The sequence below is a fragment of the Bos indicus genome, chromosome 15 (genome assembly GCF_029378745.1).
Source record: "Bos indicus isolate NIAB-ARS_2022 breed Sahiwal x Tharparkar chromosome 15, NIAB-ARS_B.indTharparkar_mat_pri_1.0, whole genome shotgun sequence".
Lineage (NCBI taxonomy): Eukaryota > Metazoa > Chordata > Mammalia > Artiodactyla > Bovidae > Bos > Bos indicus.
Genome location: NC_091774.1, coordinates 30,111,643 through 30,131,063, shown reverse-complemented (window position 1 = coordinate 30,131,063; position 19,421 = coordinate 30,111,643). Strand labels below are relative to the sequence as shown.

The following is a 19,421-nucleotide window of genomic DNA, read 5'->3' as shown; positions in this document are numbered from 1 at the left end:
CACATCTTTGTCCTTGCCATGACTATTACCTTGACAAAGACTGGGGGGAGGCTGATTAGAAATTCCTCAACTGGAGCCTACCTATCTCTTATATCAGGAATTGCAAACAGTTGTTAACTATCCAGGCTGAAGCCCACTTCTTCCAGCCCCAAGAAATGCAAACAGGAGGCCAGATGTAAATGTCTAGCATGGAGCCCATCTATCTCCTGACTCAATCTCTACCCTCCATCCTTGTTTACTTTTTTTTTTTTCTTTGTTTAGTTATACATGTAAACATCTGTTCTTTCACCAAACATGTGGTATTGGACTAAGACTGAACAACAAGAACAAGAAGAACAAGGACCAGACCAGAGCAGCTCCCCTCTAGGGGACCCAAAGGACCGTACTTCAGAGGCAGATAGAAGCCTTAGGAAAGTCTGGGAGAGGAAGTTACTAACTGACTGTGACCCGGAAGTGACATTTGAACTGGATCTTAAAAAATAAGATGATACTCAGACCAAAAAAACAATGAAATAATGATGTTTGCAGCAACATGGATGGAACTAGAGATGATCATACTAGGTGAAGTCAGACAGAGAAAGTCAGACAGAGAAAGACAAATATCATAGGATATCACTTATATGCAGAATCTAAAAAAAAATAAATACAAGGAGGGAGATTCAAGAGGGAAGGGACATATATATATCTATGGCTGATTCATGCTGATGTATGGCAGAAACCAACACAATATTGTAAGGCAATTACCCTCCAATTAAAAATAAATTTAAAAAATGAACTTATTTACAAAACAGAAGTAAACTACCAGACATAAAAAGCAAACTTACAGTTACCAAAGGGGAAAGGGAAGGGAGGGATACATTTGGACTTTGGAGTTAACAGATACACATTACTACATATAAAACAGGGACTTGTCGCAGGGACTTCCCTGGAGGTCCAGTGGCTAAGACTCCACGCTCCCACTGTAGGGGGCCCGGGTTCAATCCCTGGTCAGGGAACTAGATCCAACATGCCACAACTAAAAAGGTGCCACATGCTTCAACGAAGATGCAGATCCCACTTGCCACAACTAAGACCCAGCACAGCCAAATAAATAAATACTTTTTTATAATAAAAATAAAAATAAAATAGATAAACAGCAAATAGCACAGGGAATTATATTCAATGTCTTGTAATAACCTATAATGGAAAAGAATCTGAAAAATAATATATATATAATTCAATATATATATATAAAACTGAATCACATTGCTATACACCTGAGACATTATAAATCAATAATACATCAATTAAATTTTTTCTTAAAAAACCAAGGAATGAAAGGGCATTCCAGACAGCAGGAAAACAACACATTTGATTTCAACAGAGTTCTGAACAGGGAGTGGGAGGGGTAAGGGGTGAGGGGAAAGGAGGCAGAGTGACCCTGCGAATGTGGTTTTAGGGCCTGGGGGGCTCCTCTAGCTTCACTCCACTTCCCTAGCCACGTGAGGCAGACAGGCCTCTGGCTGTGTTACTGGACCCAGTACAGAACAAACCATTTCCCTCCCCCGCCCCCTCAGCGGGTATGGCAACCATGTAAGCTCTATTAATGACATATAATTTGGCCTCTTGCAGACAGAAGCACTGTGAGTCATGCTGCGGGCACATGCTCTGTCTTCTGACCTCAGGATGGGGCGGCAGGTGCCACAGAGCCACAGCATGGAGAAGAAACTTGGTCATCTCTGTCCTCCTGCACCTTGCACAGACCCTGACAAAGAAGGCGGCACCGTGTTGCAGGAAACGATCTCTGGGTCCAGGAAAGTTGGCATTCAGGGAGAGTGGGTCCATTTCAAAATATGTTTGAAAGCCGCCCCGCACCTCTGCAGGTTACTGGGACCGGGAGTAGAAATTGAGAAGGCTCTCGGTGACAAGAGCATTGCAACTTGAGGGCTTGCTCAAAGCACTTCTCCATGCCTTGGTTTCCTTCTCTGTAAATGGAGGAAATGATCACACTCCTCCTCTCAGCCTCAGGGAGTTGCTGCAAGAAGCAAAAGTGCTTTCTTCGCAATTAGGTGAGCCACTCTACGAATGTTCTCTGTGCCTTTGCTGGTTCTGGAATGGCTATTCATTTCCTTTAGCTCCTGAGGGAATGTACAAATGTGTGAACTTATAAGTGTTACTCTTTTGAAAGTATTTTAAATTTCATCTTAAAAGAGAAAGAAGGGACTTCCCTGATTGTCCAGTGGCTAAGATTCTGCACTCCCAATGCAGGGCCCCTGGGTTCAATCCCTGGTCAGGGAACTAGATCCCACATGCTGCAACTAAGACTTGGTACAGCCAGATAATTAAATATTAAGAGAGAGAGAAAGTAAAAATGAATCTTAAGACTATGTAGTGGTGGGATTTTGTGCCTTATGACTTACGGGAGCCATCTATAGGCATTATGCCAGGGAGAAGGTGGCACCCAGAGTGGCCCTTAAAGCTAATTAGAATGCCAGGAGCTAGGGCTCAGACTTCCCGCTTCCCAACCCCCACGCCCACCCCCATAAGAAACTCAGTTAGTCCATCTCCAGCCAAGCACCCAGTCAGTCATAGATTGGGTCCTATTCTAGCCCAGGACACTTAGCTCTTCCTGTGGCACTACTCTGGGCAACCGGCAGGACTGATGCTGCCCTTTCCTTCAGTCCCCAAGCTCAGGATCAGGAGGGAAGAGGGTGAGACAATGTATTCCTTCTTGGGTAATCCTGCTACCAGCCCTTAAGGCCTTCCAGACAATTGCCTGCTTCAAATCTCAAGCCAATTGCCTACTTCAAATCTCAGGCCACAATGATAGGGACAGAGTACAGGGACAAAGTAGGTGATTAAACAGATAATCCCACTAGGCAATTGTAAGTAAAAAAATATGGGAGACCCCTGTAAGTTAATGGGTACTCAAGAAAGCAGGTTTGCTTAACCACAAAACCACACAGGCTTGTTTAGTAGTGAAACCATGCAACAGAAACACAAGACAGGCGCCAAAACAAGAAAACAATGGTTAATGATTCCTAGGACATGCTCTCTGCACACATAAACAAAAAAAAATTTGGTCCATAATTTGTGGACCTAGCTTGACTATATAGGGATAAGAAAACTCCCCTGCTCAACCTGGAGAAGGAGTTGATGATAGAAGCACGATGTCAAAGACAAAGAAGTTCTTCTCCCCTTGCTCATTTTTCTTTTGATTATAAAACTGTAGCCCAGTAAGTTCTGAGTGAAGCATTCCTTGCCTGCCTTTTTGTAAGTCTCACAAGCATCCTATTCTAATGAATCATTTCTCTCTATCTTCTCTGTGCTGAGACATAAAAAATTATGGTACCAGAGGTCTTCGGAGCCCCCAGACAACACCAAATGGTTTCAACCAGAGCAGTCCTCATGGCTGATGGGTTGGCCCTGGAAGTGTGGCTCAGTAGGAAAGAAGTGAAGAGGAAATGGGGAAAGCTGTGCTGAGCTCAGTGGGGTCCCTGCCACTCTTATCCTGGGGCTTAGGCCCCTGGAGCTTTCTGCTTCTCACTGCCTTCACGACTCCTAACCCTCCCCTCTCTCCCATAGGCACAATCAGGGAACCAGGGTTCAGTGAGTTCTGGAAAGAGAGCCAGCTATCAGTCAAGCAAGAACATACCCATGCAACAGACACAGAACCCATGCACAGAGCTTGCATGTGTGTGTATGTATGTGTGTGCTCAGCCGTGTCTGACTCTGCAGCCCCGTGGACTGTAGCCCTCCAGGCTCCTCTGCCCATTAATTTTCCAGGCAACAATACTGGAGTGGGTTGCCTTTTCTCCTCCAGGGGATCTTTCCCACCCAGTAATCGAACCCACGTCTCTGGAGTCTCCTATATTGGCAGGCAGATTCTTTACCACTAGTGCCACCTGGGAAGCACACAGCTTGCAGACCCACCATAAATAAGCGTCATCAGCTGATGCCAAGGATGAGGCAGGAGGCAGAAGACCTGGTTGCCAGAACTGATTCCCACTTTCATTAACTCAGGGCCCTTTGGCAAGTTACTTAACCCAAGTCTCAGCTCTCTTATCTGCAAAATGGGTTGTCACGAGAGATAATGTGTGTTTGATCTGAGACTCCCTTGAGAACATAAGCATTTGTAAGATGCTTCTGTAAGGTGGAGCATAATACAGATATCTCATAAGTTACACACTCACCAGCTTGATTTCCATCTAGGACTTCCCATCCATTGCCACAGCTCCCTAAAGCGCATAGACTTCTTGCCAAGAGCTTTGAAGACTCGCCCATGGTACCGAGTGCCAGAGCTACACACATTTCCACACAGCATACTGTATAAATATAGGTTTTATTAATAATGAGTGAAATCCCACAAATACAATGGGCATCTCTGTGTGATGGGGAGAATCCGTTGCAGGGTAAGGAAGGTAGAGAGGTATGTGCACAGGAAGAAAGGGTGACAAGTGCCCGAGGGGAAGAGGAAATCAGAAGTAGAATGAGCCTGGACCCCAGCCATCCCAGGAAAGTCAGACACGTTCTAGGTGCATCTGTCACTCTGGTGCCCCGGCCATGCTGCTCTGACACCCAGGGCCCACCTTGGCTGATAGGAAGAAGGTAGCAGGACATGGACAGGAGTTTGAATGAGCAGCAAGTGGCCGTGGAAGGGGTGGAGGAGTGACATTGCCAGCTTGACACACAAAAGAAGAGCCATGGGGTGGCAGTGACCATGTCTAACTTATGCTCGCGCTTTGTGCTTGTGTGGGGTCCTGAACGCCAGGGAGTTGGTACCCTGTGCCACTCCAGGCTTGGGAAAAAGGGAAGACTGGGGCGTAGACACCTGCAGCTCCTGGAGACGGCCTGGGCAGCACCAGCCTCATCCTTAGAGTCAAAGTGGGAGCCCCAGGAAGAGGTTGGCATTGCCCTCCCCACACCACCTGCCACCACCATGCCACCATCACCCTTCCTCTGAGCTATCGGGGGGACGGCGAGTGTGTGTAGGGTTGAGATTGCCTGTCTGTGTAGTGTACATGTGCCTGTAACTCAGGAGAGGGGAGGGACCACTGCGGGACCACATGAACAGCAAGAAAGGAGACTTGAGTCTCCACCCACTCACCACCACCCCCTCCACCCCACCCCCACCCCACCCCTGAATAAAGTGCATTCTCCACTTCCAGCAACAGACGGGAAAGAAACAGAGACATTATTGCAGAGGAGCCACAGGCCCAGCCCCGACCAGATGGGTCCGGGGGACAGCCCAAGGCGCCAGGCCTCTCCAACCCCTAGGACTGGGAGGGATGGTCCAGACAGATCCAGATACCTGTCCCAACAGATTGTCCAGATCAGCCAGGGTCTAAGGGTGGAGAGAGGTGAGGAGAAGGAAGAAGAGACTTCCAGAGCCTGTCCCTGCCCTGTTCCAACAGGATATCCAGGGGACCTCAATGGGACCCAGCCCTAGAACCCCAACCTTATAACAGCCAGTTTACAAACACTTGTGTGGTGGGACCCAAAAGGGGGGCCACTTTGGTCAATTGTAAGAGGGGGCCTGGAGAGCCTGGGGCTCCCAGGCAGACAACAGAGGAGGGTGTCAGGGGCGGGGCAGGAAGGAGGGTGGCAGCCTGCTAGTGGTCTTTGCATGCAGGTGTTGGAGAGAGGAGGGAGGAAGCTACAGACTGCATCAACTTGGAAAGACTCCTGGGCATGGCAGAGAGGCCTGGTACCCCCACCCCTAGGGCCAAGGCTGGGAGTGCAGTCTGCCAGCCAGCCTGCAAAGGAGCTGAGAGAGGGGAGGGCTCAAGTCTACAAGGTTAAAACAGTCCCGAAGGGCTGGGGCCCAGGCCAGGGCAGAGCTCTATCTCTTGGACTTGATTCGGTAGCGGAGCACAAGGTACGCCAGCAGCCGCAGGAGCAGGAAGAAGATGCCTAAGGCCAGGAAGTCCACATAGAGCTTGCCATCTTCAACATCCATGGCTCGGAGAATGTTCTCTGGCTTCTGGAAAGGGCAGTGTTCCGTCAGGCAGCTCAGGTCTTCTCGCCCCATGCCATATATGGTCAGTATCACACCCTCGAAGCCATACCTAGGCAATCACAGGCATCAGAGCCAGGATGCAGAGCACAGGGCCCCTGCCACCTGGGCAAACTGCCAGAGGCCAGGTGCAATCTCTCACCTCCTGCAAGGAGGAGCAGGGGCAGATGGTAAGGGGAGGGGTACTGACCTGACATAGGAGAGGTAGGAGCTCCACTGCAGGTAACTGGGGATGGCTTTGAAGCTGACGAAAAAACCGGAGAACAGAAGGACGGGGATAGCGGTGACGGGACCCAAAAAGGTGGCCACCTGCAGGGGAGGGAAGGGGACCGGGCCATCGCAGGGGTGACCAGGACAGACTCAGGACCGGGGCTGGGGTGGGGCCCAGGCTTCCCAGAGATCCATCCCATTCCTTAGGCCAGGCCCTGCTTCCTCCCACCAGACTCCGGCCCCTCTCTTGGGGGTCCCCACGTGCCAGCCACTCACCTGTAAGGAGCTGGAGGCAGCTCCAATCAGCATCCCCAGAGACTGGGCCGCCAAGGCCGTGGAGGCACCCAAGGCTAAGAAGAGCAGGAAGCGGCTGGTCTCAGCCGGCTGGCTTGTCATCCAGTACATGATACTGCAGTACACAGCTGGGCATATCACCTGGGGAGCAGGCACGGGGCTGGGCAGCGGCCAAGACCCTCAACTCCACCCAGGCAGGAGCCTTTAGGACAGCAATTGCTAGAGTGTCCATGCCTGGTCCTCTGTACTCCTGCTCATGCTGTCACATGAACTTGACATGGGTCCCCTTCCCTGGCTCTAAGAACCTCATTCATCTTCCATCAGGCCCACTCAGACCCATGCAGGCCTGGTGACTTCTTTGAAGATCCATCCCATCTGGACCAGCATATTCTTTATATTGTTAATTCCTTTACATATGAGAGCCTTCTGTCCCGCTGTACCTGCTAAGTCACTTCAGTCATATCCAACTCTTTGCAACCCTGTGGACCATAGCCCACCAGGCTCCCCTGTCCATGGGATTCTCCAGGCAAGAATATCGGAGTGGGTTGCCATGCCCTCCTTCAGGAGATCTTCCCAACCCAGGGACTGAACCTGTGTCTCTCATGTCTCCTGCATTGGCAAGCGGGTTCTTTACCACTAGCGCCACCTGGGGATGCCTTTGTCCCCATCAGTTCCTGGGCAACAGGGACCGAGACTATCAAGTGCAGGAGTGAGGGTTGTTCCCTGGATGAGGCCCTCAACCAAGAGGCAGCCAGAAGCCAAGCCCCCGCTTGTACTCTTCTCACCCTGGCACGGTGCACCCTCGCCCTGGGGAAGGGACACCTCTTCTAATTTGCTCAAAGGTACCCTATGGATCACTGGTGACCCTGGTGCTTGGAAGAGGGTGGTGGTGACCAGAACAATCAAACCCAGCAAACGTTATTAGGTACTTCAGTATGTGCCAAGCACTAGTCTAAGTACTGTACCTGTATTAACTCATTTCATTCTCATAAACAATCCCAAGGTAGATATTATCATCATTCTACTTTACAAATGGAGACACTGAAGCCAAGAGAGATTAGGTGCCTTGCCCAGTGTCTCACAGCTAACGAGGAGCAGCGAGGCTCCAGGGCCCATGCTGTTCTCTGCTGCCTTGAGTAAAAGTCATTTGTGGGGCTATTATTTTCATCATGTGTTGTTTGATCTCTCTTATTTCCACTGGAACATAAATTCCATGAGGTCAAGACTACTTCTGTCATTATCGTTGCTACATCCCCAGTGCCTGACAAAGAGCCTGGTGCATGGTTGGTACTCACCACCTCTTGCTAAGTGAGTAGAAGTGAAGGAAAGGATGGCATGTAACAAGGTTGAGGTGGGGGCAGGAAGCAAGGATGGAAGGAGCAAGATAGGAGGGAGGCAGCAGGGAGGTAGGAGGAAGAGGCTCACTTGGAAGGGCACATCAGCCATGGTCTTGGCCAGGAAATAGATTTTGAGGCTGTACCAGTAGTTGAGATGCTCCCTCAGGAAGACTGCCATCTCTAAGGGGACTGAAGACACAGGCTGATGAGGCATAGCACCCTGACCCTACCCCATGCTCCCCACGCCCGCCCATGCCCAGGGCATCTCAGCTCACAGGTGAGCACAGTTGGCATCATGGCGGCAAACATGAGGAAAAGAATGGAGAAGAAGAGGCAGCCGGTGTTGTTTAAGACCTTGTTGGCATCGTTGCCAGTTTGCAGGTAGAGGAGACCAATGAGCACGCCAATCACCGCATGGGATATGAACCGCAGGTGGGTCAGGACCTGTGTGAGGGGTGATCATGAGGAGAGAGGATGGATCACAGGCTAGGGATGGGTGAGTCACACTTGCATAGGAACGTGGGTGTGCCCTCACGGGCACAGAGACCCACAGGAGCACTGGGGGGGCTGCTGGGAGGGGGACCCATCACCATCTCCACTGCTGGGATCCTACACCACACAAGGCCAGGCCAACACCAGCCTCCCCTCCTCCAACTTGATGTCTCACCATGTCCCTGAGGACGGACAAGAAGCTCCTTTTGAAGAGGATGCAGAACTGCGTCAGAGTGCTGGTGGCAAAGGTGTGGCTTTCAATGGTATCCACTTCCTGGGGAGAGGAAACTGGATCAGGTGAGCCTGCCCCACCCACCCACCATGCAGCCAGCTCAGTTGGTGGGAAAACCCCTGAGCCTGTCCCCAGGGACAAGGGTCCTCCAGAATTCTCCACTATTGAGCTGGGTACCTGGAAGCTGGCCTTAGAGGTGTGAATCAGAGTGAGATTCAGAGAGACACAAAGAGGGAGTAAACAGAAGTGGGGAGGGAGGAGACAGAAGAGGAGTCAAGGACACCTATGGTGGCTACGAATAGATCAGTTGTTTATTCTTAAACTTTATTTTATTTGACTGAGCTGCATGGCTTGTGGGATCTTAGTTCCCTGACCAGGGATTGAACCCACATCCTAGGCAGTGAAAGCACAGAGTCCTAACCACTGAACTGCCAGGGAATTCCCAGTCATTCTGGGGAAATTTTAATCCATTGAATACATTTATTCTAAGGGCATAATATCTTTATGCAACCAGTTTCACGATAATATTTTTAACAGTGGTAATGATGACAACAGCAACAATAAGCCTCCTGGTCCCCTGGGGTCACAGTATCCCATTTCAGGAAAAGAGCCAGCTAGAGTAGGAAGAGCTTTGTGTGACTAATCTAATTAGTCCTCCCAATAAGCCTGTGAAATAAATATCATCACCCCCAACTTAAAGATGACAGTAAACCACACTGGCCACAAGGCCAGAAACAGATTCAACCTTGCTTACCAGGTGGCACTACACTTGCTTGGTAAGAATTTGTTGAACAAATAAATGAATGAGAAACCCGAAGCTCAGAGAGGTTAAGTAATGTGCCCAAGGTCACACAGCTAATAGTAGGTCTATTCCAAGTCCTGGGTTCTTCCTAGTACCCAGTGGTTGGGATGCCTCTGAGGCACAGCCTCTCTGGCTGGGCCATGTCCACAGTCCTGTCTCCCCTCCCCAACTCTGCATCCTGCTCCCTCCACCCCTACTCACCAGAGGGCAAGGGGGACAGAGGGTGGGAACCTCATTCTTCTCAGGGCCGCTGTTCTTCTCTGCCATGGCACACAGCCCATTCTGCACAGCCCTGAACAGCAGGGGGTTCAGGTCTCCATACTCGCCAGAGGCCACCTCGATGACTGGGGAACACAGAGGGGGTGCACTCAGCTAAGATCTCTCCTTGCTTCCCAAGAGCAAGCCAGCCCTTCCTTGAGTGTGTCTGGAAGGCAGGTGACAGTGAGATCTCTGCCTCCAGGAGGTCCAAGTACATGATCTGGACCCCTAGGTTTGGCCCGCCACCATATCCCAGCCTGGACCACCAGGCCCCTACTCACTGAAGTCAGCCGGGTTGTGGTAGGTGGGGCAGTGCAAACCGAGCCCCTTCAGATAGGGGATCAGGTTGGTGACCATGCCCTTGAAGATGCACTGACCCTGGCTCAGGATATAGAGCTGAGGCAGAAAAAGAAGGGCAAGGAAAATAGCACGAGTGGGTCAGGCAGGTCCCACCACACCTTGACTGATCCCTGGCCCGCTCCCCATCACTGGTCAGTCACCTTTGAGTCCTAGAGACCCTCACCTTGTCAAACATCTCAAAGAGCTTAGCACTGGGCTGGTGGATGGTGCAGATGATGGTTCGGCCCCCCTGGGCCAGGGACTTCATGAGGGACGCCACTTGGAAAGAGGAAGCACTGTCCAGTCCACTGTCCAGAGAGAGGCCACCAGGGGGCAGGGTGAGGTGGGTATGGCCAAGGGAGTGCTGGATGGGGCAGCTGCTATGAGGGCGAGGGAGCTGGCAGGAAGGGGGTCATTCTGGCCACCCCTATATCCCATCCACATTGTATGATTCAGGAGTTTGGAGGTACCAAGAAGCCCAGACTACAGTTAGGTGCAACAAGCAATTACTAAGCACTTGTTGAATGCTAGCCACTGGGATTAGAAGGACAAATAAATAAGACATAGACTCTGGTTGGAAGGGAGAGAGAGAAATGCACAGATCATTTGAGACAATGTGGACCACGCTGTAGAAACAGGGGATGAAAAGTAGGGGAGAATTCACCTCTGCTGTACAAAGGTTTGGGAGAGGAGTCAGAGGAGGTTCCTGAGTGAGTCTGGCAGAAGAAAGAGCTAAGTCAAGTGAGGGGGCAAGGGCAGGTGCAGTGGTGAAGGGCATTCCAGGCAGAAGACACAGCATGTGCAAGGCTCAAAGGCATGGAACACATGGCTTGACGAAGAGAATAATAAGCGATTCAATCTTATTAGAGCATAAAATACAAGTCAGCGTGAAGCAAGATGTGAGGCCAGAAAAGTAGGTTCAGCCCCAGACCTTGTAAGTCCTCTGCCTTTATTCTGAGGGCAAATGTGAATCGTTACATGTTTTTAAGCAGAGGAGTGAGTATTGCCAGACTTGTCTTTTAGAAAGTTCACTCTGGTTGCAGTTTGGAGGAAGGATGGGCTGGGAGAGCCTGGAGACAAGCAGAGAGGAGTCTGTTGCAGAAATGCAGGCAAGAGTTGATGATGTCCTGAATTTAAGCACTGGCACTAAGAATGGGGGTGGGGTGAATCTGAGAGATGGAGAAAGAAGGTAAACTCAGCAGGACTCTGTGATTGATTGGCTGTGGGGGAGAGAAGGAGCGGGTGGCATCAGCCAGGGAGGACATGGGGATTTCTGCGAGGGTGAAGGATAGGGCTGCTAGGCAACAGGCTTGGCAGGGGTGGAGCTCTTCTCTGGCCCCAGGAGGCTGCAAACATGTGCTCTGGTCTCCAGCAGTGGAGCGGATGCAGCCTCCAGTTCTGGCTCTGGGCTGAGGGGAGGGGGCAGCCCAATAGGAGAGGAGGGGAGAACTACCTGGTGGGCTCGTCAAAGAACATGACAGGTGGGTTGTTGACCAGCTCCAGGGCAATGGCCAGGCGCTTCCTCTGCCCACCGGAGAGCAGGGCTGTCCTCGTGTGGGAGCAGGACAGCAGGCCGAGCGCCGTCAGGATCTCCGTCACCTGGCCCGGCCCCCGATCCAGCCCAGGTCAGCTTCAGAGTCTCTGCTTTCCCCCAGCACCACCCCGATGTATTTATTGATTAAAAAAATTTTTTTAATTGTTTAATTTTTTTGGCCACCCAGCACGGCATATGGGATCTTAGTTCCCTGACCAGGGATGGAACCTGGGACCCCTGCAAGGGACATGTGGAGTCTTAACCACTTGGCCACCAGGCAAGTCCCACCACCCCAATTTAAATAAGCATCTCCCTTAAACCCAGCATCCCAACCTTGGCCACCCCTCTCCTCCTACCCAAATCGAGGGCACCCCAGATCTCAGGGCCTGGAAAGGGCAGCTGCCTTGTTTCCCCTCCCCACACCACCCCCCCACACCCCCACCCTCCAACTCACCAGCTCCTTCTTCACCTCCTGCTTCTCATTCAGTTTCAGGTTAGCGGAGATCTGGGGCCCAGAGAGAGGGCGGATCAGATATGCGTGGGGGCGGCAGGGCCTTGACCCCTTGGCCAATGGAAAGAGTGGGGACGGCAGGCACCTGGGGGACTGGGAGGAGGCGGTGGCTGCCCAGCTCTCACCATCATGGCTTCCAGCACCGTGAGGTGCGGCAGTAGGATGTCTTCCTGCATGATGTAACAGGACATCTTGCGGAAGGTCCTCAGTTCCCGCGGCTTCCCATTGACCAGGATCTGCCCTTTCATCCCAGACTTCCTGCAGGGACGCCCTCAGTTAGGGATGGAGGTCAGGGTCACTCCAGAACCTCTTCCGCGCTCCCCAGGGTTCCTCTCTTCCTGGGCCCTGCCCCCACTCCACCCCAGCCTTGTCCTTACCTGTATCCTGCCAAGAGGTTCATGAGCGTGGACTTGCCAGACCCTGAGGGGCCCATGATGCCAATCATCTCCCGGCAGCAGAATTTACCTGATAGGCACTTAAGGAGGGTCTTATAACCTGCAATGTGGAAGGAAAAGAGGAACTTTTGATCAGCGCTTCAATGAACAAAGACACCTCAAACTCTTAGGAGCCACGGCTATCAGTGAACTAGGCAGTCTCTACTCACCGTGACTTGGTTAGGATGGCAGAGTGACCCTCAGAGCCCCAGTGATGACCTGTACCCTCTCATTCTGTCCCCCCAGAAGCAACCACCACTAATGTCAACGTACCCGAGGTGACAGTGCTCTTCCGAAAGCCATGGGAAAACCCCCACATCTGATGGATGGGTATGGAGAGGGGACCCAACAGAAGACCCTACTTCTCTTCTACAAACACGGTGCTCACTCTCTTACCCGCTCCAGGAAGACTTTTCCAATTTTCCAGTCTGAGCTAGCTAACTGTCCTCTAATCCCACAGCACTCCTCATTTGCCAGCACGTTTGTTACTTGAGGTGCCTGCCTCTCAGCCCCCTCCCCCAGCCTCTTAGTCAGTGAGCTCCTTGCGGACAGGGTCTGTGTGTGACTCATCTTTGTAACCTTAGCAGATTGGCTGGCATGTAGTAGATGCTCAATAAGTGTTCTGAATGTGTGTTCTCAGAGCCTTGGCCTCCTCCTAAAAGTCTTTCATCAGCGTGCTCTGTCTCCCCACCGGGCTTATCTCTGCAGCCCCTAATGTGGCCCAGTAAAATCTCACCTTTCACTCACTGGGAGGCAGCATATGCATTAAGAGTACACATTTGGAGTCACTTGGATCTGTATTCAAATTCTGACTCCACACTCACCAGCTAGCTGTGTGACCTGCAGCAAGTTGCTTAACCTCTCTGAGCTCCAGATGCCTCATTTGTAAGGTGCTTCCTTGTAAGATAGTATCTATCTCATTGGGTTGCTATAAAGGTTCCGTGAGATAATATATGTAAACTAGGGCTTCCCTGGTGGCTTAGTGGTAAAGAATCCTCCAGTGCAAGAGAAATGGGTTAGATTCCTGTACTGGGAGGATCCCACATGTCACGGAACAACCAAGCCTGTGCACCGCAACTACTGAGCCTGTGTGCCACAGTTACTGAAGCTGCACACCCTGGAGCCTGTGCTCTGCAACAGGAGAGGCTTCCGCAATGAGAGGCCCTCGCACGGCAACTGGAGAGCGGCCCCTGCTCACCACAACTGGAGAAAAGCCCGAACAGCAACCAAGACCCAGCGCTGCCATAAATAAAGAAATATATATATATATATATGTGTGTGTGTGTGTGTGTGTGTATGTAAAGTATATGACACAGTGCTTGGTACATAGAGCACATTAAAAGCAAGTGACATTTTAATGTTAATTTCATGTGACAATGCTTATTGATACACACTACATTCCAAGCTCTGTATCAGACACTCAATCAAAAAAAAAAAAAACAAGGGAGTCACAGTTCCTGCACTCAAGACAGTGATAGTCTAGGTAAAAGAGATGGACAAGAAAACATCTATGGGGACTTCCCTGGTGATCCTGTGGCCAAGACTCCGCACTCCCAATACAGGGGGCCCAGTTTCTATTCCTGGTCAGGGAACTAGATCCCCCATGTCCCAACCAAGAGTTTGCATGCCACAACTAAAGATCCCGCATGCCACAACGGAGACTGAAGATAGTACATGTGGCAACTAAGACCCAGTACAGTCACACAAATAACAAGTACTTTTTTAAAAAAGAAATCATCTATAGATCTGAAGAAAGATAAAGTAAGGGTTATCATAGAAGCATAAGTCTTGTGCAATGAGAATTTAGAAAATAGAACTGATGAGGGTAGAGGGGCAAGGGGAAAATCAGGAATGGCTTCATGGAAGAGGTGGCATTTGAGCTAAGTGTTGAAGAATGAGAAGCATTTCAAAATGGAAAAAGAAGGCAGAGGCTTTCCAGGCTTTGGGAGGAAAACGGTGCTGTATAACAACATATATGTAATACAATCCAGGGAGCAGAGGGCAGAGATTCCTGAGTCAACTGCCAAGACAAGGGGGTAGATAGGAAAGATGAAGTCAAAGACTCTGGCCTTGCCTGCCCTGCTTACAGGCCTGCCTCAGTGAGGTTGAAACACCAATCCCTACCAGCCAACACTCACTACCACTCTCTTCCATCCCCCGTGGAGCCCAATTCCCTCCATTCTACCTCTTTAGCAGAGGCAGTGAAGGGATGTGATCTTTCACCCTCCCTCCACAGCACCCAGCTGTCCTTCTGAACACATTCCATCAGACAGGGGATCCTCTGGTGCCCACTGTGGGATCCTGATCATACTAACTGCCTGGATGGTGCTTTCTGGTTTACAAAGCTCGTTGCCTCAGTCACTGCTATAGCAACATGGATGAGGCAGCTAGGGCCCAGAGACATCCAGTGACACCCAAGGTCATACAGCAAGTTCTTTACTTGGAGAAGGGACGTCATGAATTCCAACCCTCTGCTTCAGTCATTGTCACCATCAATCAGAGAGACGTGTGGCTGTGCACACTAGCATATGCCTCTCAGAGCTACTCACAAGAAGTGACTTCTTCTGCAGGGGAAGAAATCGGCAATGATGAACCTTCCCCTCATTTAATCACCACCAAGCACTTGACTGAACTCTGATGCCGAATTCAAATATTATCTTAATGCTTGCCTTTCACAGAGCATTTTCATGGCTAATGTCTCAGCTGAGCTGCACAAGCCCATGCAGTGGGTATTCTTATCATCCCTGTTTATAGGTGAGGAAAGTGAGAGCAAGAGAGGGTAGGCAGTCTGCCCAAGATCACGCAGCTTAAGTGGCTAAGAACCCATGTCTTGGGCCTCCTGCTGGACCCCAACTGCTCAACCTGGGAAGGGCCTGCCTCCCAGGCTTTCAGGATGGAGACCCACCAGAGTTCTAGTTCTGCCTCTATCAGTAACTCTCTTTGCAATTTTATGAAGTCACTTACTCTTTCAGGGCCTCCGTTTCCTCATCTGTAATATAAGGATAGTAGTATCTCCTCCCAAGGACAAAAGAAGGTTATTATGACTATTAAGTGAGGTTAATAATAATTAATAGAAAAGTGTTTTGAATATCAAGAAATGTCATATATAATTAAGAGAGGCAGGTGACAAATTCTGACTTGGGAAAGTCAGAATCTCCCTTTCTCCATGACCCTTATTCTTTTTCCTCTTGAAATGACTGAATGTGCCTGCATGCTCAGTCATGTTCAACTGTTTGTGACCCCATGGACTGTGGCCCACCAGGCTCCTCTGTCCATGGGGATTCTCTAGGCAAGAATACTAGAGTGGATTGCCATTTCCTTCTCCAGGTGATCTTTCCGACTCAGGGATCAAACCTGTGTCTCCTGCGTTTCCTGCATCAAGAGGCAGATTCTTTACCACTGCCTCTAATTGCTCTCTGTTCTCCAAAGAAAGGGACAGGGATTCACGTGAGAAAAGCAGGCAGAGAGAGGAGTACAGAGGGCAGAGAGAGGGACCAGGGACGCAAAAATGGCAGAATGGCCAGTAGAACAGAATGGGGCTGGCAAGGGCAAAGGAGGGCAGGACCTGGTCGGGGTGCCCATTTGTGGCTAGTGAGTTGAGTTGAAGCCACCAGAGAGTTGGCCCATCTAGACACTTCTTTTGCATTTTCATTTCTCCTAAAACTGAAAGTGTTAGTTGCTCAGTAATGTCCAACTCTTTTCGGTCCCATTGACTGTACCACCCACACTCCTCTGTCCATGGAATTCTCCAGTCCAGAATACTGAAGTAGGTAGCCATTCCCTTCACCAGGGGATCTTCCCAACCGAGGGATCGAACCCCGGTCTCCCACATTGCAGGCAGATTCTTTACCGTCTGAGCCACCAGGGAAGTCCTTAAAACTGAGGGTTAAGGAAATAACAGGTACCTCCTGTGCCCCAAAACTGGCCTCAGGACCAAGGGCACTAAGCAGAGAGCCCAGATATCTCAAATTCTAGTGACTCAGACCCTGTGATCTTTTGGTCACTCATGGGAGTGAGGGTAGGGAGTACAGAGAGAATCAGGCTCAACTCTGCTCTGAAGCACCCCAAACATTTATTAAACCTCAGAGAAGAATGTTCCAGCTCCACCCCTGATCCACACCCAGGCTCTGGGGAAACCCCAGCTTCTCTATTCCCAGCTCAACCTGCCCATGGCAGGGGGAAGGGGTTAGGGGCAAAAGATGGGAGATAGTGAGGATTCAGAGAATTTGGAGCCGCAGGCAACCCCATTACCCACCTGTCCTAAAGAGAGAAGCAGTGGAGATGGGAATGCTTACCAGGGAAGATAAGAGAGAGGAAGGAACACTGCAAGGAGAGCTGGGAAACCTGGCTTCTGGTCCTCACACTGCCACTTATTAGCTGTGTGACATCAGTCAAGTTATTCACCTTCTTTGGGCCTCAGTTTTCATATTAGCAACATAGAGAGGGCTTCCCAGGTGGCTCAGAAGTAAAGAATCCACCTGCAAAGCAGGAGACCCAGGTTCTATTCTTGAGTCAGGCAAATCTGGAGAAAGAAATTTCAACCCAGTCCAATTTGCCTGGGAAATACCATGGACAGAGGAACCTGGAAGGCTACAGTCCATGGGGTCTCAAAAGAGTCGAACAAGACTTAGCAACTAAACCACAAGATGTCACCTATCCTACCAACCCTTCACCCTCCCTGCCTTGGAGAACTTTGGCAAGAATGAAGTAAGAAGACAGGAATGAGAATATCTTGTAAAATTAGCAGTGCTCCATAGGGCCAAGGATTTTTGCTAACCACTGAGGACAACTGCTGCCATACAGCCCAGACTTTCTCATATCCACCCTAGAAGGCAGGAGCTCTACCTGAAACAAAGAAGGACAATTCCTCAAGGACCAGAAGCAATAGCATCAACTTAGAAGAGGAAATAACTCACTGAACCTAGTGCCCCCTGGTGCTTACAGGTGTGAAGGGAGCTCAGACCCTGGCACCTCAGCTGTTCACAGAGTAAGTGAGGGGCTGAGATTTTAGTGGACTGGCTCCTGCAGGATTTGTAGAACAGGAGACAAACCCAGGCCTCCTGTTCCAGAAGAGGCAACTCATGGGGGCCCACAGTTCCCCACCAGACTGCTCCCTTACCCCGTTTGCGCCAGCAGGGCCCCTCCCTCACAGAATAGGACAGCTCCACGAACTCAATGTCCACCGCTGAGCGCTTGGGTAGGTGGGAGAAGCGCTGGGCTTCAGTGATGTGGTTCTCCACCTTCTTCAGGTGCGTGGTCAGCACCGGGGGCTCCGCCCCATCTTCCAGCGCCACGGCCATGGCCACAGCTCCAGGTCGTAGTCCACAGACCACGGCCTCCAGAGTCTTCTCTGCCATCACGCCAAGTCCGACCTGAAGGGAGAGGCCCTGCTCAGTTTGGGGCAGACCTCCATCCCTGGCTCGGAGCTTCCTTGCTTTCTCATGTGCCCTCGCCTCCCCGCCTCCTTTTCAGGCTAGATCGGCTACCGGAAGCTCCCACGTCCCACCTCCAGAGCATCTGCCCTCCACCGACCACCACTCACGGCGCAGCTACGTTCAGTCCCCACCTCTCCTCGGTCCCAGGCAGCCCCAGCCCCAGCCGGGCCCCTCGAAGCCTGCACCCGCTCCCTCCTCCCCGCGGAGGCTCTAATCTCCTTACCCTGCAGGCCACCAGTCTCTGGGGACTGGATGGGGCGCGGGGGAGGGGGGTGAGGTGGGGTGGGGAGCGGAGGTGCAGAAAGGGCGGCAGGCAGAGGCTGCCTGCTAGGAAATCAGGGTAGCAGGGTGACCGCAGGATGGGCCAGGCAAAGGCGGAGGAAGAGGAGGCTCTGGGCCTCCCGCTGCGCCTCCCTCCCCATCTCTAGGCGAGGTGCCCTGGCCAGTCCCTCCTGCCGGCGGCCCTGGGTCCCCGCGCCCTGGACTCTCGCCTCAAACGGGCTCACCACCCGGACTCAAAACCCACACTGCCAACTAAGCGCCGCATTGGGGGTCATTCCCCTCCCATCTTCCGCAAGCCTGGTCACCTTGAGGCGCCCTGGGCTGGTGCAGAGCTGAGATGATGAGCGCTGCCACGGGCTGAGGATGGAGACTCTAGGTCCTCCTTACCTGCCTCTGGCTGCGGCACTGGGCCCGGTGTCCCGGCTCCCGAACCCGGCGTCCGGGCCGGGGCGGGGCCGGGGCGGGGCAGGCGACAGGGGAGGGCTCGAGCCTCAGGTCAGAAAAGAGATGACAAGCCTGCAAAGGGGCGACTGGGGCGTGCCCCTACCCCTCTCGGCCGAGCACACCCGGTTCCCTAAGCCCGATCTTTGGTGCCTTGTCCTTCCGAACCCGCCGGGCGACTGCGCCCTTGCCCAAGCTGCTGCCAGCCGGTCCTGCGGTTCTTAAAGGGCCCACGCCTCCCCGCACCCCGCGGGGAGCGAGGATGGCGAAGGGGAGAGAAGCGCCAGCTACGCGGGGTGCGGGAGAGAGTGCAAGTGTGGACCCAGAACTGGAGATTGGTGGCAAAAGGCCGACTCCGAGGCGGTGAAGAGAGCTGAAGTCGCTCAGTGGAGACAGGTCCCTGAATTTCAGACTATACAATGGTGGTGGGGGAGGGGTTGGGGGGGGGCTGCAGATTCCGTCACTCTCAAGGGATTGTGGAGCTGCCAGCCTGTCTGCACCACCATCCCACCCCGCATCAATTTCCCTCAATTCTGGCCCTTGAGCTCAGCATCCCCTAGGAATTCCCAAGCAAGAGTCTTGGGACATCCTCCCCACCTCCCCTTTCCCTCTCTGAGGACCAGGAGACCAGTCAAAAAGGGACAGAACTGCTTTTGGAGAATTCAGAGGCAGCTCCAAGGTTAAACCAGTACCCAGAGCCCAGCCTGCTCCAGCTGATAGCCATTTAGTCACTAAGTCATCCACTCTTTTCAACCCTGTGGACTGCAGCCGGTCAGGCTCCTCTGTCCATGGGACACCCTCACCCCCACCCCAAGCAAGAATCCT

At 51.8% G+C, this 19,421-nt stretch overlaps 1 protein-coding gene across 6 annotated transcripts; it reads right to left on the bottom strand.

The window, feature by feature from the left end:
• Positions 1-5,099: 5,099 nt before the first annotated feature.
• Positions 5,100-18,915, bottom strand: ABCG4 (ATP binding cassette subfamily G member 4). 6 transcript variants are annotated; one of them, XM_070803525.1, is made up of 15 exons: positions 18,543-18,915; positions 17,558-17,810; positions 12,382-12,499; positions 12,130-12,262; positions 11,948-11,998; positions 11,413-11,558; positions 10,144-10,267; positions 9,902-10,016; positions 9,564-9,706; positions 8,504-8,602; positions 8,112-8,280; positions 7,925-8,025; positions 6,482-6,640; positions 6,186-6,304; positions 5,100-6,047 (listed from the first exon to the last, which is right to left on the bottom strand). In XM_070803525.1, exons 2-15 carry the CDS (start codon positions 17,793-17,795, stop codon positions 5,822-5,824), a joined length of 1,941 nt encoding a protein of 646 aa, XP_070659626.1. In that variant the 5' UTR covers positions 17,796-17,810; positions 18,543-18,915; the 3' UTR covers positions 5,100-5,821. The 6 variants fall into 6 exon arrangements, with proteins under 6 accessions (XP_070659626.1, XP_070659625.1, XP_070659628.1 ...); XM_070803524.1 differs by having other exon boundaries at positions 18,461-18,550; XM_070803527.1 differs by having other exon boundaries at positions 5,100-5,962; positions 18,461-18,550.
• Positions 18,916-19,421: the final 506 nt, after the last annotated feature.